The following is a 20,513-nucleotide window of genomic DNA, read 5'->3' as shown; positions in this document are numbered from 1 at the left end:
CTTTTTGCTATTTCTGCTTTAAATTTTCAATGCAAACTGAATAACTGATACCATGGTATTTACACAGATGCTTTTGTTTCAGATCTACAGCCGCTTTTGGTGAAGAAGAAAAAAAAAAAGATATTGTGCATTGCTTCATCCCCTGTCAGTGGTGGAGGATGGTTTAGTGACCTCTCCACGCTGATCTAAGTGCTGTCAGAATGCTGTCAAGCCTGCACGCCTGTTAAATTTGGCTTGAAACATATTAGCCCAGTTAAGGCAATCTGGCTTGACCTGGAAAAGGGGATTCGCAAACAACACAAAAGCAAAGCGGCTCTAGACTTTTGATACAGATGCATTAATCTTGTCAACAGCTTATCTGAAGTGAGGCTTGCAGGAGGGACGTGTGGGGATGGGGGGTGGTGGGGGTGGGGGGGGGGGGGGGGGATGACGTGGAGGGGAGGAGTCGAGGAGTGGTGGTTCTCATATGCAGCAGAATCAAAAAGTGCAATGTGCGCCTGTGCTAGCATGAAGCAGGAGAAGGGGACTGGGATTGCGACAACCTGCTAATCCGAGGGCAGCAGTGGGTGGGGGGGCTCCTGGATAGGCCAGTATAATGAAGCTCATTTAGAGGATTGGACTGAGTAAATCCACACCCCTCTGCTGTTAGTGCCGTCGGACCCAGTGCAGGGGGAGCTGCACAGATTTGCCCTTACAGTTAATGCCAGTCAATCCTTCAGCCCCTCCACAGGCTGCTCTTAACCTGGAACTGGACTCATTAATGACTTTGTGAAATAGGAGTGTGATCAGGCCATGAAGATTAGCCCTGATTCATTTTCTTAAGTTAGCAACATGACTTTAAGCCATGTGCAGAAGTCCCAGGTGAGCACATGGACCTGTGGACTGCAGAGATCAGGGGAGTGTGATACTCAAAGCACCATGTGTCTGAGCCTGGAAGGTCCGACTTAATGTTGTAATGATGGCGCTAGGAAAACCAAGTTGCCTCTACCGCTGCGTCAACTGAAAATCTCCAGAGTTTATCTAGAAATACAACAGACGTGGTAAATTACAGTTTTATTGCAGGTTGGTATATATGTCTACTGATAGTGTGAAGTGGCATGTCTGTGCGCAGAACGATTTGTGATACAGACACTTAGGTATTTGATGACTGAGGTTCAATCTATGAAATAAAACTTCATCTTTCCCCTTGTTTATTCCCACTGTGACTGGGCCACAGTTGTTTTTCTCCTGTTGTTAATTAGCAGCATTTTTTAATGAGTTAATCCCTGTTTTATTGTAAAAATATCACACTTTTTGCTGATATAGAAAAAAATCTGTCATTTTGAAGCAACAGATCATGAAAGCACAGAGGATGCACATTTCTCTTGTTTCATGTAAATAAATACAAATTTGACAAAAAGGATCCAATGAGATGATTACAGCAAGATTAAAGTACATGCGCAAGTGCACAAACATGCGGTAAATAAATAAGACTTTTTTTTTTTTTCCATTTTAAACAAGCACGTTTTTTCAATCAGTCATGAAGTCCTGGTTTCCTTGCAGAGCAGAAGTGTTGATCCTCTGCAGTGAATGCTCAGCAGGTAGGTAATCTTCAAACTTTAGCTTTAGTCTTCGCTGAAGGAGGACTATTTTTCAAATCTTTGCCTCGTGACATTCTTTCACTGACCCAAAACAAACCTGTGCTGCACGAGAAGCCTGAAAATCTGCACCTGGGTGACTTTTACTAACCGACTGATACTGTACAGTGCCACAGTAAGTTATTTTCCCCCACCCCACAGCAATCTGAAATAGTGGTGAATAAAACTGTGAGAATCGACTGTAGGACTGCCGTTTACACAAAGGAACTCCGTTTATCACAGCTGATAATGTAATGTATTTTAATAAAAAATAACATTCCATTAAAAATCCTACAATTGTCATGCTTATAATTCCCACGGTCACTCACTTTAATAAAACCTACAATGAACAGAGTGCTTGAGGTGTCACACCTGTGTGTAAATTCTTGAGGATAGAGAAGATTTTTTTATTTTTCAATACACTGAGCATACGTGTGAATAAGCATATGGCCAGCGGTCACAACACCAACACGTACGAGAAGTGGTTAAATAATATTTAGCTGGTTAAGGCTGCAGTGAGCTCTGTTCTGGGAAAATAGCCATCTTATCTTCAGATCCAATTAAACAAGAAAGCTCCTGCCAAGATACTGGCTCCTTTTACAGATTATTTGAATTAGAGACCAACAGGGTGACAGAGATAGGAAGAGAGAGCAGGAACAATATCTCAGGTGTTTATCAGGCGATAGCTTTGAATGTGTATAATCTAAATGTGTTGTTACTATTATTACAGAAATACCTTGTGATCAAACTTAAATTGTTTAATTTCAAAATGTTGCTCAATTATTGTCCTGCGGGTGAGGTGAGCTGATTCGCTGACTTGAATATCAGTTCAGATGTTTATTGACAGGTGGCATCACACGCGCCAGAATCTAACAAACGCGAAACGTGTCGGTGGCAGCGTTTCTGAGCGCGAGCGGAGCAGGCGGCACGTCAAAGCAGCAGGAATGCTCGCTGCCAGTGCTTTGTCAGTTATTTAATGCAGCGCTGCACATCAATCCTGCATTAAACAATTAGTACAAGCAGAGGGGTCAGAGATCAGCCAGGGGTTATTGATGTGTGAATTAAACTGCAGGTCAGCAGGAAGCCATGTTTTCATACTGGCCCGGCCGCGAACAATGACGGCACAATAAATGACACACAACAGCTCCTGGCCCCACTGTGACAGGCCAGCAGTTAGTCCGGCTTTAATTCACGCCCGCGCTTTTGTCACCATCCGCTGTCAAATCAAAATCACATTTTATGTATTTACGAGGAGCTGCTTTATGAGTCCGTGAGCACACAAAGAACGACAGCGCCCAAAAATTGAAAGATACCTGACAAAGAGGACAAAGAGTGTTGTGTTTGTGCAGAAACCAAAGAGCTATCAATATATCTTAAGTGGACCAGAGGTGGTTTTGAAACAAAAAGCAGCATTAATTAGTCAGCGTGTGACGTCAGCCGGGCTTCACGTTACACCGTGACCTGACCACATGTGAAAGCACTGGAAAAGCACTTTTTATAATACTGTAATTGACCAAAAATCACATTAGCAACGCTCGGGGCGGCAAGGCAGAAAGTTCCCCTCATTTGGGAGAAAGGACGTGCCGCCTGCCTTTGGTGTTCAACATCTGCTGCGTTTCCAGCCCTGGAGACATTAGCTCTAACAGGCTTAATTAGGCCAGAGCAAAGCATCTCTTTTGATCACGGTGGCGCAGTGCTCTGCCTCACATGCACCCTGATTCAGCTGTTATACCGTGCTCCCCATAGCACCTCGCAGCTCCACTTCCTTTAGAGGTGACCGGGAGACACCGTGAGCGACACGAGGCCTCCGGTACATAACTATTTCATCTCCCTGTAAAGCCCTGATTTGGTCCGCTCGCCCGCTCTCAGCCAATCTGTAATTGCTGCAGGCTTCACCTCCCATCATCCTTTGCCCCGGACTGATTTTCCCCCAGGGACAGGGCCATCAGGAGCCCAGTGATTAATGGCACCGGGGGTCAGAGGTCGCTCTGGTGGGAAGTGCCGAGGCCGAGGGCCCCCGAACCACTCCCTAAGTCCTTCCTCCTTCTTCCACTGTGAACACAGGAGCCACACGGCCGGCGTTCAAACGGCTAGACTTGAGGTGATAAGGAGGAGAGATAGAGGGGCAGACGGAGGAGAAAAGGAGAGGGACGAATCTCTCTCATCGTGTGAAAATGATGGATGTGCTCATATGTTATTCCTGAGAGGTTCCTATGGAGGCCGGACATCATACGCAGCATTCGAATTCAGGGAAAATGACATTTCTTCTGTGACGAGAGATACAATAATTCATACAGTAAAACACATGTCTAACGGTCACTGTTTTCCACCCACAACTTCAGGAATTTGGACAACATTTTGCCCTTCCACTGCAGCTCCAGCTTTTATCTCAATGTGAAGCCAAAAGAAAAGGAACAAGGTCATTTCATCTGACCCCTGACCTATATTTAGCAGGAAACAGCTGTTCACATTAAAGGGCTTCTATAATAAATCAATTGGGTGCCCCTGACTCCATCAGTGGTAAATTAAATATTGCTGACTTCCCTGGATGGGCATTACTTTAAATAATTAAGAGACGGAGCGACAGCCTTACAGCGGACAACACACAGGAAATGAATTTTTTCACTGAATGAGCATGGCGGGTGTGAGGTTTCACTGCTATCTACAGTGAAGAACGGCGGGGGAAGAGAGGGAGAGGGAAATGCCACATCACCTCGTGGCTTATTCAGAGTTCAGCTCCTTTGATTGGGTTTGAGGTTATCGAAGGCATCAGCGTGTGATTGTAACGGGAGCAAAGAAGAAGTGAACTTGTCAAGCAGCTTGAAAAGGTAAAAAAAAAAAAAAAAAAAAAAAGAGAGAGAAAAGTTAAAACAGTTTGTGAAGCTTTTAGGAGGGAAGGAAGAGGAGGAGAGAAAAAAAAAAGGAGGGGGAGGTGTAGTAGCGAGCCAGCTGGAGAAAAACTGGATTACTGCTGTAAGGAAGGTGTCAGCCAACACAAACAGCCCCTGGCCTCATGGCAGTGTCTGAGTCCCTTTAGAGCACCCACAATCCACCCGACCCCTCCTCCTCCTCCTCCTCCTCCTCCTCCCTCCTCCTATCTACCTCAACCACCAACAGCTACACAACAGATCCAACCGCGCTGCCGCTATCTCTCACCTCTGTGCACCTCACATGGTTTCCACCGTTCAACTGAACTGCATTTACTCAGCGCGCTGCGTCAGCCGTTAGCGGGGCCCTCAGAGCGGCAGTCAAAATGTCCCCGGCACTCCTCACGTCAATGAGATTCATCACCTGAAGGTGTAAACAGCAGCGGGCTTATTGCTGGTATTCCAAACGGCCTTAAGTGCCGCGATGCACTATTTATGAAATGCTACTTTCTTGAGCCGCCGGTGCTGCCGGGGATATCCACACTCAAATCCACCCTGGAGCCGTTTTATGTCTGCCACCATGCATTTATAGTCTTAGCAATTGAGTTTGATATATATAGAATGCCAACAGAGACCAGACCGAACCCGTCATTATCATGAGGCAGAGAGACACTGACAGGAGAGACGGCTGTCTGGGCTCCACATGCTGGGAGTTTACTTTATTGTAGGCAGCCCCTGGCTGTTTAGTTATATGTCCATACGCCGGGGCCGGCATATTGTCAAAGCCCTGCTCTATGCTGGAGGGCATGTTGTTTTATTTTTAATGCATGGCCAGGGACATAAAGGTAAAAAGCCTTGAGTGTGTGGAATTTGCTATCTTTAGTCCAGGGCAGAGCCCACCACCTCGCATGACGGACCAATTCATATCAGTGTTAAGATATGTACCCTCCACATAAGGGAAGTTAAATGTAACGTTACACTATAGATGCAATGCTATTCTAAGCATGAAGCAAAAGCCACAGCTGGTAGAGACGGACGCACACGGAGAGGTAGAAAGAGAGGGACGGTCATCTAATAAAGACTGCAATATCAGTCAGTCAATACGCTCCGTGGCGCGGGCTGCAGATTTCAATCCTGTCGTGTCAATAAAACACAATTAATGTGACACACGATGGGACAGACGAAGGCAAATAAAGGGAATACAGGAGGGGGAAAATGATGGCTTAACTTTTGTTAACTGCATTCAACATAATCATCCTGTAACAAAGGCCGAAACAAAGATGGGAACAAAGAAAAAGTAGAAACGGGAGGAAAATTCCAACAGATAACTAGAATTTGGCACTCAGAGAGCGCAGACCTCCGCCACAGCTCGAATCAGTCACCAACAACAATAAGAACACCATATATAATGAAAAAAACATTTTATTTCTCCCCAACACAAACAATATATGGGAGAAAGCTGTTTGTTTCTTGTTCATATCTCAGTGTGTTGCCTCACAGTGACTGACACTCCGGAATCCCCCTGTTTTTGTCTGTTCTGGATCCTGGTATCCAGAATACTTCCTGATCTGGATCAGCAGCTGATATCTCTTAGAGTCACTGAAGAACTTACACTGTAATTTTTTGCTAAGCCCCCTTGTCATTTATTGTTGAGTTATGCCCATCTATGTGAAAGACTGCCCTATCTCTCAATGATAAAGAATCCTTTAAAAATTCCTGGATCCAGACAGTGATTCCGGATCATCACCACAATTTTATGGATTCTAAGTTAGCCCAGGGCCCACATTTCCACAAAGTTTCATTGCAATCCGTCCATAACTTTTCCGTAATGTTGCTAACAACCACCAACCAACAAAACCGACGTGATTACATAACCTCCTTGGTGGAGGTAATAATCATTTCAAAGATTTTTGCATATGAAATTTTCTAAAAATTATCACTATTATTTACATTGATACAAACACTGATATCAATCAATAGTTAAATATTAACAAATAAAAGCTGAAGCATTTAAGACATTAAATGTATGCATGCACCCCTGTACATGTCATGTTACTTATAAAAAAAATAATTATCTCTAGGTTGAATAAATATCTCTCCTCTTTTAATCAAGTCAGTAAATGTTTCTCTAAAAGGAATAAAAACAGCTTGACAAGAGTAACATACCCAGGTCAAAACAACGCGTTTGGCCGAGCACTGAGTGGAATGTCGAAGGGCTTTGAATTTCAAACTAAAACATTTATTTTTGGAATAAGTGCAGCAGTAATTGTGCTTTAAATGGAGGGGGGAAAAAAAACCCTGGAAAACTTTATCTGGCCATTTCAATGGATGCAAATCCTAATTAAACCTCAGTAATTACACACATATGACTATAATGAACTCGAACTTGCAACCCTGCAAAAAGTAGACAACTTGCTACACCGACTGTGCCACAGTGGCTCAATAAGCGCGGCTCATTCCAAGAGTTCATGAGCAGAAATAAACCGATGTGAGATGAGCGAGTACGGAGTGTCTGCAGGTACGATCTGTTTTCATCCAAACTAAACCCATGACACAGATGTTGGATTAGTCTGGAAACACCAATGTCCTCAAACACAGCCAGCTGCTGTCAGTTTCTGTGTTTTTAATATCAAACCAGCAGATCCTGGGAGCTTTCTTCCCTGTCATAATAAAAAAGAACAAACCAAAAGAGGAGAAAGCAAACAGCCACTGAAGGATAAGCCATTTGAAGCTGTATTTACTGAGGAAACGGCAAGAGCGGCTTCTTTGTGAGAATTATTACAGTGAGCAGAGAGGCACTACATTAAAGGAGCTGTCTTCTGGAAACTGTGAACTGCTTTGTGTCTGCGGTGTAAAACATAGCAAAACTGGCACCATCTCCAAACAAAAGTCAGAAGCTGTAAATCTGGCAGGGCGCTGTTCACACACCGGGTAGTCCGTCAAGCCGAAGACACTCTCACACACTGTAATACGCTCTTACAAGCTTCTCCTAACGCGATTCTGGCTGTAAATCTCTGCACTCGTGGATCATTTTCTTTCTTTTTTTTTGTCCCTCCCTCCCTCTTTAAAGTATTGTTAGTGGTCTGACCCTCCTCAATCTTTTGACAGCTCTGTCAGTGGAGCATCTCGGAAGAGAATTAGCGAGACAGGGCCAAAAGCAAAGACAAAAAGGAGGAGGAAACACGACTCCTTCTCCGTGGGTCATGAAGATGGGTCACCTGGTGAAATAGCGGGGGGAAGGGGATTGAAAAGGTTGGATGGCGCGAAAAGTGAGATGGCCTCTCCAACTGTAACCCAAGTCCCCTCCATCCCCAGAGACCCGGCAGATCAACTGACTAGACCCCAATCAACACAGGCTGATACGCAGCCGGCAGAGACGCACGAGTGGACGGACGGACGGACACACGCACGCAGAAAACAGCTTCCAGCAGTCATTTGGGGTCATTTTTGGAAGGATATCAGGAATACAGACTAAAGCTAACAGAGGCTTTTTTGGGTCATTGATTCCCTGAGGATAACTGTTCTTTAAAAAAAAAAAAAAACATATTTCACATGAAGTCCCACCCTCTTCATTAACAGGAGAAATGACTCTTCTACCAAGTAAAAAACAAGAAAAACACCAGAGTGACATGATGTAAACGCTGTGTTTGTTAAACATGTGTTAGCACAGACGGTTCATTGCTTCAGGCATTGTATTTGCCAACTTTTAAGACATTTTAGGAAGCTGTATTCACGTTTTTAGCTCGACCGTCATTCAAAGACTGCAAATACTTTTCATCGCTATCCTCATTATTTAAAGCCACAAACAAAATGGAATGTCCGCCGAGAAAATTCTCTGAAACCATTTTAACAAACTCATCTGTAAAAATGTAACAGAACAAGAAAACCTCACGGAATCCCTTCTGTTTTTCACAGAAACAGAGAAAAACAGGCCCAGCGACTATCTGAGACCATCATTTGTTTTTTGTTTTTGTGATCCAACCCACATACAACAAAAGACAACCGCAGGCAATTGGATGTCTGTTTTTTTTTTTTGTTTTTTTTTTTAAGCCATCCACTCAATAAAGGGAGTGGCTGTGAAGGAGCAGGTCATATTCCAATCCAAAAATTGACAGTTCAATGTTAAATCTCACCATATGTCAAAATGTCTTTGAGTGAGACACCACACTTCAAATTGCCCCCAGAGGAGTGTGAGCGCCTTGCGTGACAGCTGCGACCACTGGTGTTAATTTGTGTGTGATTGAATGCGACTGGTCATATAGAATAAACCATTACAGTAAAATATGATATACAGGTAAAACTATATACAATTAGAATAATTAGAAAACCTTTGAGGGGGGTCCTCAAATCAATCACGACTCAATCTGATCAAATGAAACTGAGCGATTATGTTCAACTGTCGCTGGTTCTTCATTTCAGGTGAAATGTCTGCAACCCAGCATTTTACTGAAGGTTAATTCTGCAATGGCTGAATGTGACATTGATTGATCTGAATTGCTCTAAAGTACTACTGACCTTTATTCACACATATCCTTTCATAAACAAGCCAGCCAGGACGCCTCTTTTGCATTATTTAAGTCGCTGTTTGGAAGAAACGTTGCAACAATTTTTCCGACAACGTAACATTTTCATCATTCTGGGTTTTATGTCCCCTGTTAAAATACTGCAAGCCACGAGAACCTGTTGTGTAAGCGTATGTGCGAGACACGCATCTAGAGTGTGAAAAACACTTCTCCACCCCCGTTGCACAATTTCTAGTAAAGGCAGGTATTGTTGAAAATGTACGGTGGCATTTCTGCTGCTGATAGCACGCCAGAGTTACTCCCCAGTTACCCTGCAGAACTAGAACTGTGGTCAGGCTGGAAATATCTTTCTGCACAATAAATTTTAAGAGCACACCTCAGATCCACAGACGACAGTTTTCCGGCGTGAGGGTGTGGGTCGGGGAGGCAGAGTCTTGTTGACATAGTATGTAGCTGCTACAAACACCGATCACACAGGTCAAGTGAGTCATGCAAAGGAAAAGGGTTGACAAAAACAAGTTTTTCATCCAAAGATTAGTCAAAACATACATATAAACTTGGATATTTATTTTGACTTTTATATCTTTTAATTCCGGATTTCATTTCCTTTGCAAACATGTCTCACAGTTTTCTTTCTTTCTTTCTTTTAAAATTGCTGCATGAGATATAAACTCACAGAAACATTAGCTACAATCTGCACCACAGTTCAGCCAAATATGATGGATAACCTCTGATACATTAGAACTGGAAAATCAAGTGACAGAAAAGTAAGCCGACATTTCGGCCTTGAAAACTAACATCTCTGAACAGTCCAGCAGAAAATGTCAAGAATGTATATGTGGCGGTAACATGACAATAACACACATAGCAGAGGGAGGGCCAGACTGCAGATTGAATTGATAAAGCCGCAGGGGAATGTTAACACTTTCTGCACGGATAGCTTGAAACTTACCTAAAAGCAATCAGCAAGTGCGTGACAGATAGAGGAAGACGCAGTGAACACAGTAAGAAGAATGGACAACAAAGGGTGAGGTGACCTTGTTTGAAATAACGACATAACACTGAAGAAAAGCAATTGCACCCAGGTGACAGCCACGCGTGTGCTGCAGGTGCAGCGCTGAGGAGGCGGGGAGGGGGGTTACTGTCTCTTAAAGTGAGCTTTATAACGCAAGCTAACTGCTCCCAATCAAGGACCACCCAGGACTGACATAAAGCCATCAGCTGACGAGCGCCATTCGGGGACCCAGCGCCGCCGATCAATACGGGAGACATCAGCTGCTGCAGGCCGAGGAGAAAGGCGGAGCCACGCTCCAACACAAGAGGGGATGTTGCATCTATCCTGCAAATTCTAACTCCCGTCAATGCTAATTACTTTGGAATCCATGACAGTGGGTCATATGTTTACCTTTGAGGGATTTGGCTGATGCTCTTAATGCACTGACCTAAATGAGGTTAAGACCAGAATATGCGTCATTACCTAAATGACACACACACACACGCACACGCACACGCACACACACAACCGAACCATGAGTGAGCGTTTCCTCTGAACTATGATGTTAGGGGGAAAAAAAAAAAAAGCTAACTCAAAATGTCAAGACTTTTCACACGTGCAGAGAGGAGCTCGTCGAGCGTAAGCCATCTTTATCTAATCATGCGACAAACGGTTTCAACGAACACGGCTCGCAAAAAGACAATCTGTGCGTTCCATGTCCGTTTCTTGCCTTCAAATCAAGCGTCTTGTTTTCCATTATCCCCCTCTGCACTCAGAAATCGGTCACTTTATGGAACGCTGCTGCAGCTCCGTGCTGGAAGTGAGCTCAGAGCCATTGTGCTGGCTGTAGGGCTCCTCTGGGGGCTGTAATGTATTTCATACCATCCATCACAGGGGTGTGGAAGCCAGGAAGCATTGCTTTAAGAGCACACACAGGACACAGATGGAGAAGCGAGGCACGCAGATATGCGGAAGACAACACAAGTTTGGGGAAATCTGCCCATCGAAAGAGAGTTTCACGTGCCAGCGGCTTCACACAGCCGGCCACAGAGCAAATGTCTGAATATGGTGGAAAGATAATATGAAGTGGTGTTAAGGAATTTAGAAATGATGGAAATGATCACTCTTTGTGAGAGTAAGGCAGTATGAAGCTAAACTGTTTTAATGTAATCAGCTTTTTTGATTCAGAAAAGCATTCAAACATTCAGATGTGACTTCAGTTGCTTGATTTTCCTTAATATTGCCAATAATATTTCAAATATGTGATAAAATCACGAAGAATTTGCTTTATCATCCACTTTAAAGTAAAAAGTTTAAGGCATTTACACAGAGAAAACTCCAAACTCAGGACATCTTCCAAATATTTGGAAAGGAAACAAAAGTGCTCAAAATAATCTTTAGAATTCATTTCAATGTAGTATTTTTTCTCCCTTCTCTTGTGATTTCTCCCCTTGAAAAAGCCTGAATGTTCAGCGGTTGGTGCCCACAACATACAAGCAGAGACATTTATTATTCAAATTTATTGTTCTTCCTTCAAGCTAAATAAATGAAGTCTACTAAGAAGCTTCTGTATTACACACATGCCGTTTGTTTAACCCTTGCTGCCGCAGATTGAGCCATATTTTGTGGTGCGACTCCCTTCTTTACACTCCCCTGAGGTTGTATTTTAACTGTCTGGACTCAGACGCAGAACCCAAACCATGGTTTTCCCATTCTGCCCTGACAAGTCACTTTCCTCCTGCTCCATGTTTTTTCCCATTAATTGGGATGGCAATGGTCCACATCAGTTAACAGAGCACACGCAAAATATATTCCGCTGAAGACAAAACAAGATGCGCCAATGCAGCGAGCAGCCGGTATTATTTTTACCCTGACCGATGACCTCCTTGAGAAGCATGAATCTGCTTGAGGCCCACACTTGTCCTCTTCCCTGCTCAGTTACTTATGAGCGTGGTGATTAAGAATCTCCCAGCTCTGCAGCTTAGAGACTCAAATCCCTGTACAGTATGGTCGTAATTAAAAAAAAATGGACGGCACAGTGGCAATCTACAGCAATGGGGAACAGGCTGGTGGAAAAAAAAAAAAGACTGGAGGAAATGACAGAGGAGGTGGAAGGGATTGGAGAGGGGGGTGCTGCTGGGATGAAGAAACACAGAGAGGAAAAGAAACAAAGAGCAGCCTTGGTTGTAAAGAAACAAACAAAAACAAACAAGAAAAAAAAATCGGGAGATTTTAATCTAACGTCTCAATACGCCAACACACACAAAAACATCAGGAAAACTACTATTTCCTTTTGTTTTGAAGGAAAAGCTTAACCGCTGTGGATGCTTGCTCCCCAAAGGTTGGGCTGTAATTTGCCAGCCGACGGGTGGAGCTTACCGAAGATAATCTCAGCCCTCAGATATATCAACATGGTAACCGCAAAATCTTTGATGGCAAAAGCAGGGGGAGGACATGTCCAGAAAGAATAATTTCCCCCTCGTCTCTGGGAGTCTCCGTTGAAACGATGATTAGAAAGCAGCGGTCGTCGCAATCCGTGCATCATCTGGGTTTCCTCCCTCTTCCTGAGAGCAGGGCCCCCTTTTTACTGGCAGTTTGAGGCTATTTGTATGTTTGTGTGATTGTCTTTCAGTCTGATTGGCGAGTTCGGTCAGCCTCAGCCCACTGACAAAACGCCTGGAAAGGGAAATGAAAGAGCGCGGCCTTGTTTCTACACAAACTGCCTGACGTCTCCTTTAACCTCTCCTCAGTCACCCTGGCACCTCTGTCTGCCCCTCAACGTCTACGGGGGAGCTTCTGTGTCTCCCTCTTCATCCCTCATCGTCTCCCCTCTCTGTTCACATGGTCAGACACGCGACGGTCACTCCCTTGTCTGCAGTCTGATGTGGATGTCCGATCAAAAAAAAAAAAAAAAAAGACTGGCTCCCACTTATTTAGAGATCATTAATCATCCTGTGTAGGACAGGAGGCCCCCTGATCCAACCGCTCCTCCTCCTGACCCCCCTCCCACCCTCAGGCCTCACCAAGCGGGCCACAGTGCGGCCCTCCACCCCTATCCCCCATGGTGTTATCAAGTTTCAGTGGTTGTAACTGTAGCACAATAAACAGAGAGGGGGGAAGGAGAATCTGGAGGGGGCAGAGGAGGAGGAGGAAGGGGATGGAGACAGACAGAAAGACAAGAGAGGACGAAATGTCATTTCCTCATTACGTTTTATGGCTGCACTCTGTGTAAAACGTCCCTCTCGGCCCTCAAAAACTGCATCCGTCCAGGGTCCCTGTCCTGACGAAACGGTGAGCAAAAGACAGCGGGTGAAGTCTGTGACATTTGCTGCTGTCACGCAACAACAAACGTAGAATTGCAATAAAAAAAAAAAAAAAAAAGAAAAGAAAAAAGAAATTAGTTGTGACCCAACACCTCATCTAAAATGGCCAAAAATGCTCACAATGCCTCGTGTTTGTGCTGTTAAAGCGACCAGGTGCTGCCACTTTCCAGAAGTTGTGGGGTGTTAGCTAAAGGAAAATGAGGCCATATCAAAGAGCCAGAGAATGTTCCTATTGTGGCAGGGTGTTTGTACAGAGGGTCTGTCTGTTACGAGGGCCAGTGTGAGGCTGACCGGGGGAGTAATATAATGCATACATGGATCCCCCAGAGCCCATTCATGGTGTAATTGGTGTGGACAGAGCTCTCGGTCTCTGGGTTACAGTTGGGGAACTTCCTCTAATGTCCTGCTGGGAGGCGACTTTTCCCACACCACAAACACTGCACAGGAGTCCAGCCAAACAGGGGCCGCTTCTCTTTGTTGTCCTTGATGAAACTGAATCTAGCTTTTTGGCTTTTATGCAAATTTTCTACCGATATAAATACACTTTGATTTTCAGTAACTCAGATTTAAAAGACATCTGTTAAGCTTGGATTGTAAAGTACTGATGCACAACATTTGACCAAATCTAAGATTGTGAACCAATAAACTATGTTTCATCCAGAGTTTGTTCACGTCTGTTAGCGTCTGAATCCCACCATGTCAGGACATATTTTCCTACACTCATGCACTTTCGTCTAAATTACCATGAAGACCTTTCTCAATGTAGTTTTCTTAAAATATAATTACAAAATCAAAAAAAATCATTATGAATGATGAAATTTCAAGCAACAGCTTTAAATATGACATGAATACAAGAAGTCAGTGCTACTCACTTCTTGTGAGTGTTCTCCACTTGAATAAACAATTTCACTTTTGTTTCAGCACTAAAATAAAAAGACAAATACACTTAACGGAACATTTTTTAATCCTTAATGTCAATAAAAACATCTTTATTTGTTTATGAGACTAAAATACTGACTTGGTCAGTTTTGATTAGACATTGATGAAGAGCTCAGCGTTCCAGTGTCCTAAAGGTTGAAGAAACACAAGAGGACCGCTAATAGTTTATTACACTGAGGAGATGCAGTCAAAAGAATCATCTTCATTTGAAATGCTAAAGCCCTTCCTTCTCTTCCCTCCACTGCTGCTTCCTTTGATTCAATAAACCTTTCACCGGCTGCCTCGGGAGCGCCGCGGCGAAATGGCACAGAAAAGCCCTGCTTACAACCTTATTACTATTAACTGGCCTAAATCTATTACGTAGAGCTTTTCCCCCTGAAATAACTCTAAAGCAGTGATAGCGCACCATGTGGTCCCTCTTAAGCTGGAGCTACACTTCCCATTAAGAGTGTCACACTGGGATGGCTCTTGCCTCTGCCGAGCGCAACGTGTGGGGTTTCTCTGGCGAGAGAAGGAGGAGGTAAAACACTTGTCTTCACTCGCCCCCTCCCTCCCTCCCCTCGACCTCTCTCCCTCCCCACTCGACCGGTGATTTCACAGAACAGGAGCCTCTCTCTCTCTTCTCTCGCTCTTTCTCTCTGGCTCTGTCCATCACAGCCTGCGGCCATTAATCATCTCAAGTGGACAGCGTTGACAGGCAGTTGGCTGCATCACTCCTTTATTTTCTTCCTCTTCTTTTTTTCTAACCCCCCCCCCCCCACACACCACCACCCGACTCCACTCTTCACTGTGCGCCCGGAGCTCCCGCAGCCCGACTCTGGGCTACACACCCCACCTTTTGCCCCAGAACCCCCATCCCCGATAACAAAGCAAGCGGGTGTCAACCCAAAACAAACAATCGCCCATCTGCTTAATCGAAACCTCTGAGGTGGTTAATAGCATCAGGCCAGCGCTGAAGCTTTTCTCCTCAGCAAGTGGTGGTGGTGGCGGTGGTGGTGGGAGTGAAATGGGAAAGTCTGTAATGGATGTAATGAATGGTGATGTCAGCGCAACTCATCACGGCCAATATTGTCTGCCCACACTCTAACGTGAGCAGCCGCGCTGCATTTATATTACATGTACATGTTAGGCCATTAGCTAATGTTTCTATCAGCAAATGAGTAGCACATGCACGAGGCTGTACATCTGAATCAGGCCAAGCTCCAGGAAACAAATTGTAGAAGTGAAAGTGGTGGGTTTAACAAAAGGTTACTGTGAATGTACACAAAAAAAACAAAAAAAACAAAAAAAAACAGAAATGGGAGCAGAAGAGGTAACGGCAGAAAGGGGTTGTAATGTGTGTCGTCCACCATTCCTGCGATGCAGAGCCTATCAATGGGCCCCTTTACGCACAGACACTGTTTAGGACAGCTGCTAAAATTCCTCAACCATTAACATGCACGCACACACACACACACACACACACACACACACACACAAACACATGTGCCTGTTTTTAAGCGCCAAGGCAGGAAATGGGAATCCCTCGTAAGTTTTCCTTCCGCCACTGCTTTCCTCTCAGGGCTCAGAGGCCCCCCTCGCCAAGGTGGGAAAAACGCTTCACCATTTGTCTCTCTGTCCAGAGCTTCCACGCCGTCTCACCTCGTGTTCAGCTGCGCCAAATGAGCCTGTGTTTGTAAGAGGCGCACACCTCTCGGCATAAAAGAGTTTCAACTCACACGACCATAAGGTTTCCTTCTGAAAAATGTCAAATGACACTTAAAAAAAAAAAAAAAACTCTTCAAGTGCTCTTTAATTACAAAATGAGAGCAATAATCTTGACCTCATGTGGAGGACATAAAGTCAAAGGAGTAGTGAACACTCAGTAATTAGAGGGTTTCATCGGCGAGCGAGCGTCGCCAGGCTTCTCGTGCACTCTTGGCACTATTAGAGAAAAGGGAGTTCAGCCAAGCAATTCCCTGTGATTAAGACTCTGGTTTGGAGAGACACCAGAGGTCAGGTAAATGCCCTCTTCTCGTGAGGGAGGGGGTGAAAAACTTGCACTGGAGTAGTTAGAATTACACCCTACACTGGTTCAGTGGTACAGTGGCTTCATCCAGTCTCTCATGTCAGTGTTGACAAATCCTACAGATGTATCAGCAGCACAGCGAACACCGAACACAGTAGTATTTTTAGATGCTGCGACTTTCCACATGGATACTTTAAATACATTAATAAAACTGGCCGTTTATTGGATGAGCAATGAACACCTACTTTTAAAAATTGCATTTGTCAAACTGCAGGATTGCAGGAACTACAACAGTTATAAGATAAGAATTTGGTTCTCGCTTTATTCAGCAGTTCTTTTTCATAATGTAGTGAATGACTTTATCTGTAAAATTAATTTTTTTTACTGCTAAAACATAGTTAAAGCATGGTAGTTTTCTCCACTGTGTCACATGTGGTTACTACAGACGAGCACTGAGGAGAACCGGTCAAACGAACGCCCCAGCTGTCTGCCACTGACATTTGCCCTCCATCACTACTGGTCACTTGTAGTGGCGATGACACAGGAACTCGATCCAACCCAGCCGATTCCTGTTACACTCTGTAATTCACACTGGAAATGTAGTTCAACCCAACAAGGTGAATAAAATATCAATGACATGAGCTCTAACATTCAAACTGTTCTCGGTGAATCGGTGTTGTGTTTTATGTCCTTCACTGACGGATGACAACAAGCTAATAGCCAATATATTTTTTAATCTTTGATTGATATGATTTTGTGTGACAAAAATCACACGGTGTGAAAATAATGTGACGTGACGCTCTGTAATCAGCCGGTTATCTGCTGTCAGGTGGCATTTTAGTCAGCTTGATGGATTTCTCCATCCTGGCCGGCGAGAGTAAAGGGTCAGCGAACCACTCCCAGCGTCTGCCACTGGACAGAGATGCTAACAGGGCCCTGACAGATCCCGTCCCTCCCTCTCAGACTCAACTTAATTCATCACTCTGCAAACAAGACCTCCGGGTGCTCTGACCAGACCAGAGCAGAGCAGAGCAGACCAGACGCTCCCGGGAGCCGCCGCTGCAGCGTATGCGTACGAGCCGGCGCTCCTGGGTCCGCCTACACAAAATGTCTGCACGATGATCATCTGTCACGGTCTGACAAAACACACGATTCTTCATGTAGATATTCACATACGTGTGGTATCACTCTTTGCAGCCTGTGACAAAGCATGAGCCACACACCCACACAAACACTGACCGTCATCACCCATCACACTCTGCCAAAACATAATGTGAAGTATGCGCCACTGTAATAACATTGTGATTCACCTTGGGAGGTATTGCTCAAGCCATGCTACTTGCTTGGCAACAGGTTTGTCTGATAAAAGCCTAAGTGCATTAGCGGCGGTGGTCAAAGAGGTCTTGTAAGCGATGTCAAAGCGGCACATGGTCAGCTGAGCTCCTGTGGCTGTTGGCCAACTACATAAGTTGCCGCTGCCAGATCCACTTGGCTTTGATAGTGCAGAAACACCGGATCAACGGAGACAGATCTCATCTGCTGAAACCTTAAGACCTTTACTCTTGGGAGGGGAATTAGTAAAGGATTTCTTAGCTCACGGGGTGTGAGTTGCAGCGTCTTTTTTTTTGAGCTGATCAGAAATATACCTGCAGGGTTTCTGGTACAGAGAAGGTAACAATCAGGGCTTTCTCGACCTGGACAGATAAGATTTTTCAGATGCTGGAACTAGTGGAAATAAAACACAATAAACTCATTTGTCTCACTTCAAGTCCTGCTTTCAATACAAACATTACAAGGATTTTAGTAAATGCTCTTTGTGCTTATTTTAAAAATTCTCATCAGTGTAAAGCACACGATAGACAATTTTATCAATAAGCAAATCAATACTGTCAACAACTGCATGATTGAATTAAGCCTAGTTGTCAAACAACCAAATCCACGAGTTTCCAACTTTATCAGAACACGTGCACATTCTATTTGGAAGGATAAAATTCTAGCTAGTAGTAAGAAAATGTTCAAACTGCATATCTGATGGCGCATCAAGTTTGGACTTTGAGCGTCATAGATTCGCGGTCAGTTTTATTCTTCTAAGCAATGAACCGATAACTCGAGTCTTGCAGATTGTGTACTTCTAAATTTCTACCACTTCTGCCCCAGAACGCCCCTTCAGACCACTTACTGTTGCTCTGTCTCGTATAACTGAGCAATCACGCTCCGCTAATCAGGGCCAGAACACAAGAGAGAGTCTGTGTTGAGTGTTCTCTGTTCATTCAGCTTAGAGTTAAAAAAAAAAAAAGAAAGAAAACAAGAAAATACAGCTTCTATAAACTTTTTGACAAATTCTGAGTGCCACAGTTGGCTCAGATGTTTAATGGTGAATGTTCCAAACCTGTCCAGGGATTCTCCATCGCGGGGATCAAAAGGCTGAATAGTTGCTCAGCTGACTCTGTATTTATAGCAGGTCTTACATTCTTAATTAGCACCTGACCTACACCAGAGACGTCACAGCGGGTTTGACTTGCACATGAAATTGTGCAATTGTTTAATGTGAAGGCTACAGTCCTGCCGGGGCGGAAACTTCACGGTGAATTAAACATCATGTTGCAGGAGCCACCCGTCATTTGGACGAGTGACTCGTTGTGACTCACGCTGCTCTATCACAGCATGATCAGGCTTATTGAAAAACAAAAAAAGTTCCTCCATGCATCATATTCACATTTCACATCCACAAAACAAAGATTTAATTCTAAAAAACAGAGGCTACAAAGGAGAAAAACTTTAAGGCTTGTCCCTTCATTCTTCCTGTATTTTCTGAAGTCTTGCAGTTGTACAACCCAAGAATCTGTTTGTGATGCCAAACTTACAGCAATCAATCTATAGTGAAATTCCAGATGCCCTCTAAAAAAATAGCAACCCCTCCTCACACTGAGACAGGAAATGACTCCAACGAAATGGAAGTCGTATGGTATTTGCTTTTACCACATGGGCAGGGGGTGAGAAATTAACTCAAACCAGTGTCACGCATGTGGCAACTCCCGCAGACTCACAACGAAAACGGGAAAACACACAACTTTATTTGGCTGTGTGTGTAGAAAGATTTCTATAACTCAGAGGTTTGAGGAGCAAAGCTCTGCAGTTTTGCATTGTTTATGTAGTCTGTGCAATATAAAGGCTGGAATCAGAAAACTAAACCCAGATGTTTTAAGTCACAGATTTTCTTATAATAACCTTCAAGAAAAGAAATGCAAAAAACCAGAACAGACAAATATATTTAGTTCAATATGGAATAAAGTAAAATAAAGCACTACAGTTGATGAATGCATACCTCTTTTCTGCATGAAGGTAAAAAGATCATCCAGGAACTCTTTCCTTTTGGGGTCATTGTCCAGCTCGTACAGCTAAAAGAGAAAGCACATACTAATTTAAAATACAGATATTTGGTTCAATTTTGCAGCTCATACAGCTTTTAACCTGACTAGAAGAAGAGCTCAGCTTCATGTAGTACACTGGACATTTTACCGTCTTTGTTTTCACATATTCATGCTTCAAAGAAAAGAAAAAAGCCAGAAAAAGGCCAGTTCTCTTTAGAGCACTTTAATTGGTACCATCTAAAAGTGAAGGAAAACCGACAATATATGTTGTTGTTTTTTTTTTTAATTATATTTCATGTGTGTCTTCAATGTTCTTTGCAGAACAAATACTGAAAAAGTACGTCCACAAAAGTCAATAGCCGACTGTTATCTCTGGGGTGTGTTCAAATACAAGTTTAACAGACAACATGTGGCAACATGAGGCAATGCATCCTTCACTCTTTGAAGCGCACTGGACGTTTCAGGGCTGTGGGGATATATTTATAGCTCTGCATTAGGGGAATGCTTCAAAAGGTTTCCAACTATCCTTCCTGACATGAGAAAGGATGTTACAGTGTAATTGGTTTTCTTTTGGTTGTTTTCATGACTTAACCCATTTGGGATCCAGAGACAAACTTTCAAGTGCTCACCTTAGCGAAGTCTCTGGAGGCCTCTCCTCTTCCTCTGCTACTGTCGGCCTCATCAGCCCATCCTGCGCTGCCATTCTGCAGGAGACGAGAGAAAACACAGATAAGGCCAGTAAACAGAGAGGAAGTGGTGAAGATCACAAACAACAGGATCCCTGTGTGGACTAGTCTCTGACTTGTAGGCGTGGCTTTTCAACTTTATGTGGTCACGACAATAAAAATCCTCCAGCTAAAACGGAAAGCTTT

The 20,513-nt window shown here is 43.9% G+C and overlaps 1 protein-coding gene across 1 annotated transcript in view; it reads right to left on the bottom strand.

The window, feature by feature from the left end:
* Window positions 1–18,824: 18,824 nt before the first annotated feature.
* Window positions 18,825–20,513, bottom strand: part of LOC115390218 (AT-rich interactive domain-containing protein 3B-like) — a 32,030-nt gene continuing 30,341 nt past the window's right edge. Inside the window, exons 3-5 of the mRNA XM_030093993.1 lie at window positions 20,271–20,345; window positions 19,596–19,668; window positions 18,825–18,832 (exon numbers count right to left, since the gene is read on the bottom strand). Coding sequence (XP_029949853.1) covers window positions 18,825–18,832; window positions 19,596–19,668; window positions 20,271–20,345 — 156 coding nt within the window. The remainder of the gene's footprint in view (window positions 18,833–19,595; window positions 19,669–20,270; window positions 20,346–20,513) is intronic.

This window comes from Salarias fasciatus, chromosome 1 (assembly GCF_902148845.1).
Source record: "Salarias fasciatus chromosome 1, fSalaFa1.1, whole genome shotgun sequence".
In the NCBI taxonomy this organism is placed as follows: Eukaryota; Metazoa; Chordata; class Actinopteri; order Blenniiformes; family Blenniidae; genus Salarias; species Salarias fasciatus.
The sequence above is the reverse complement of the archived record's forward strand: the minus strand, read 5'-3'. Positions and strand labels throughout refer to the sequence as shown.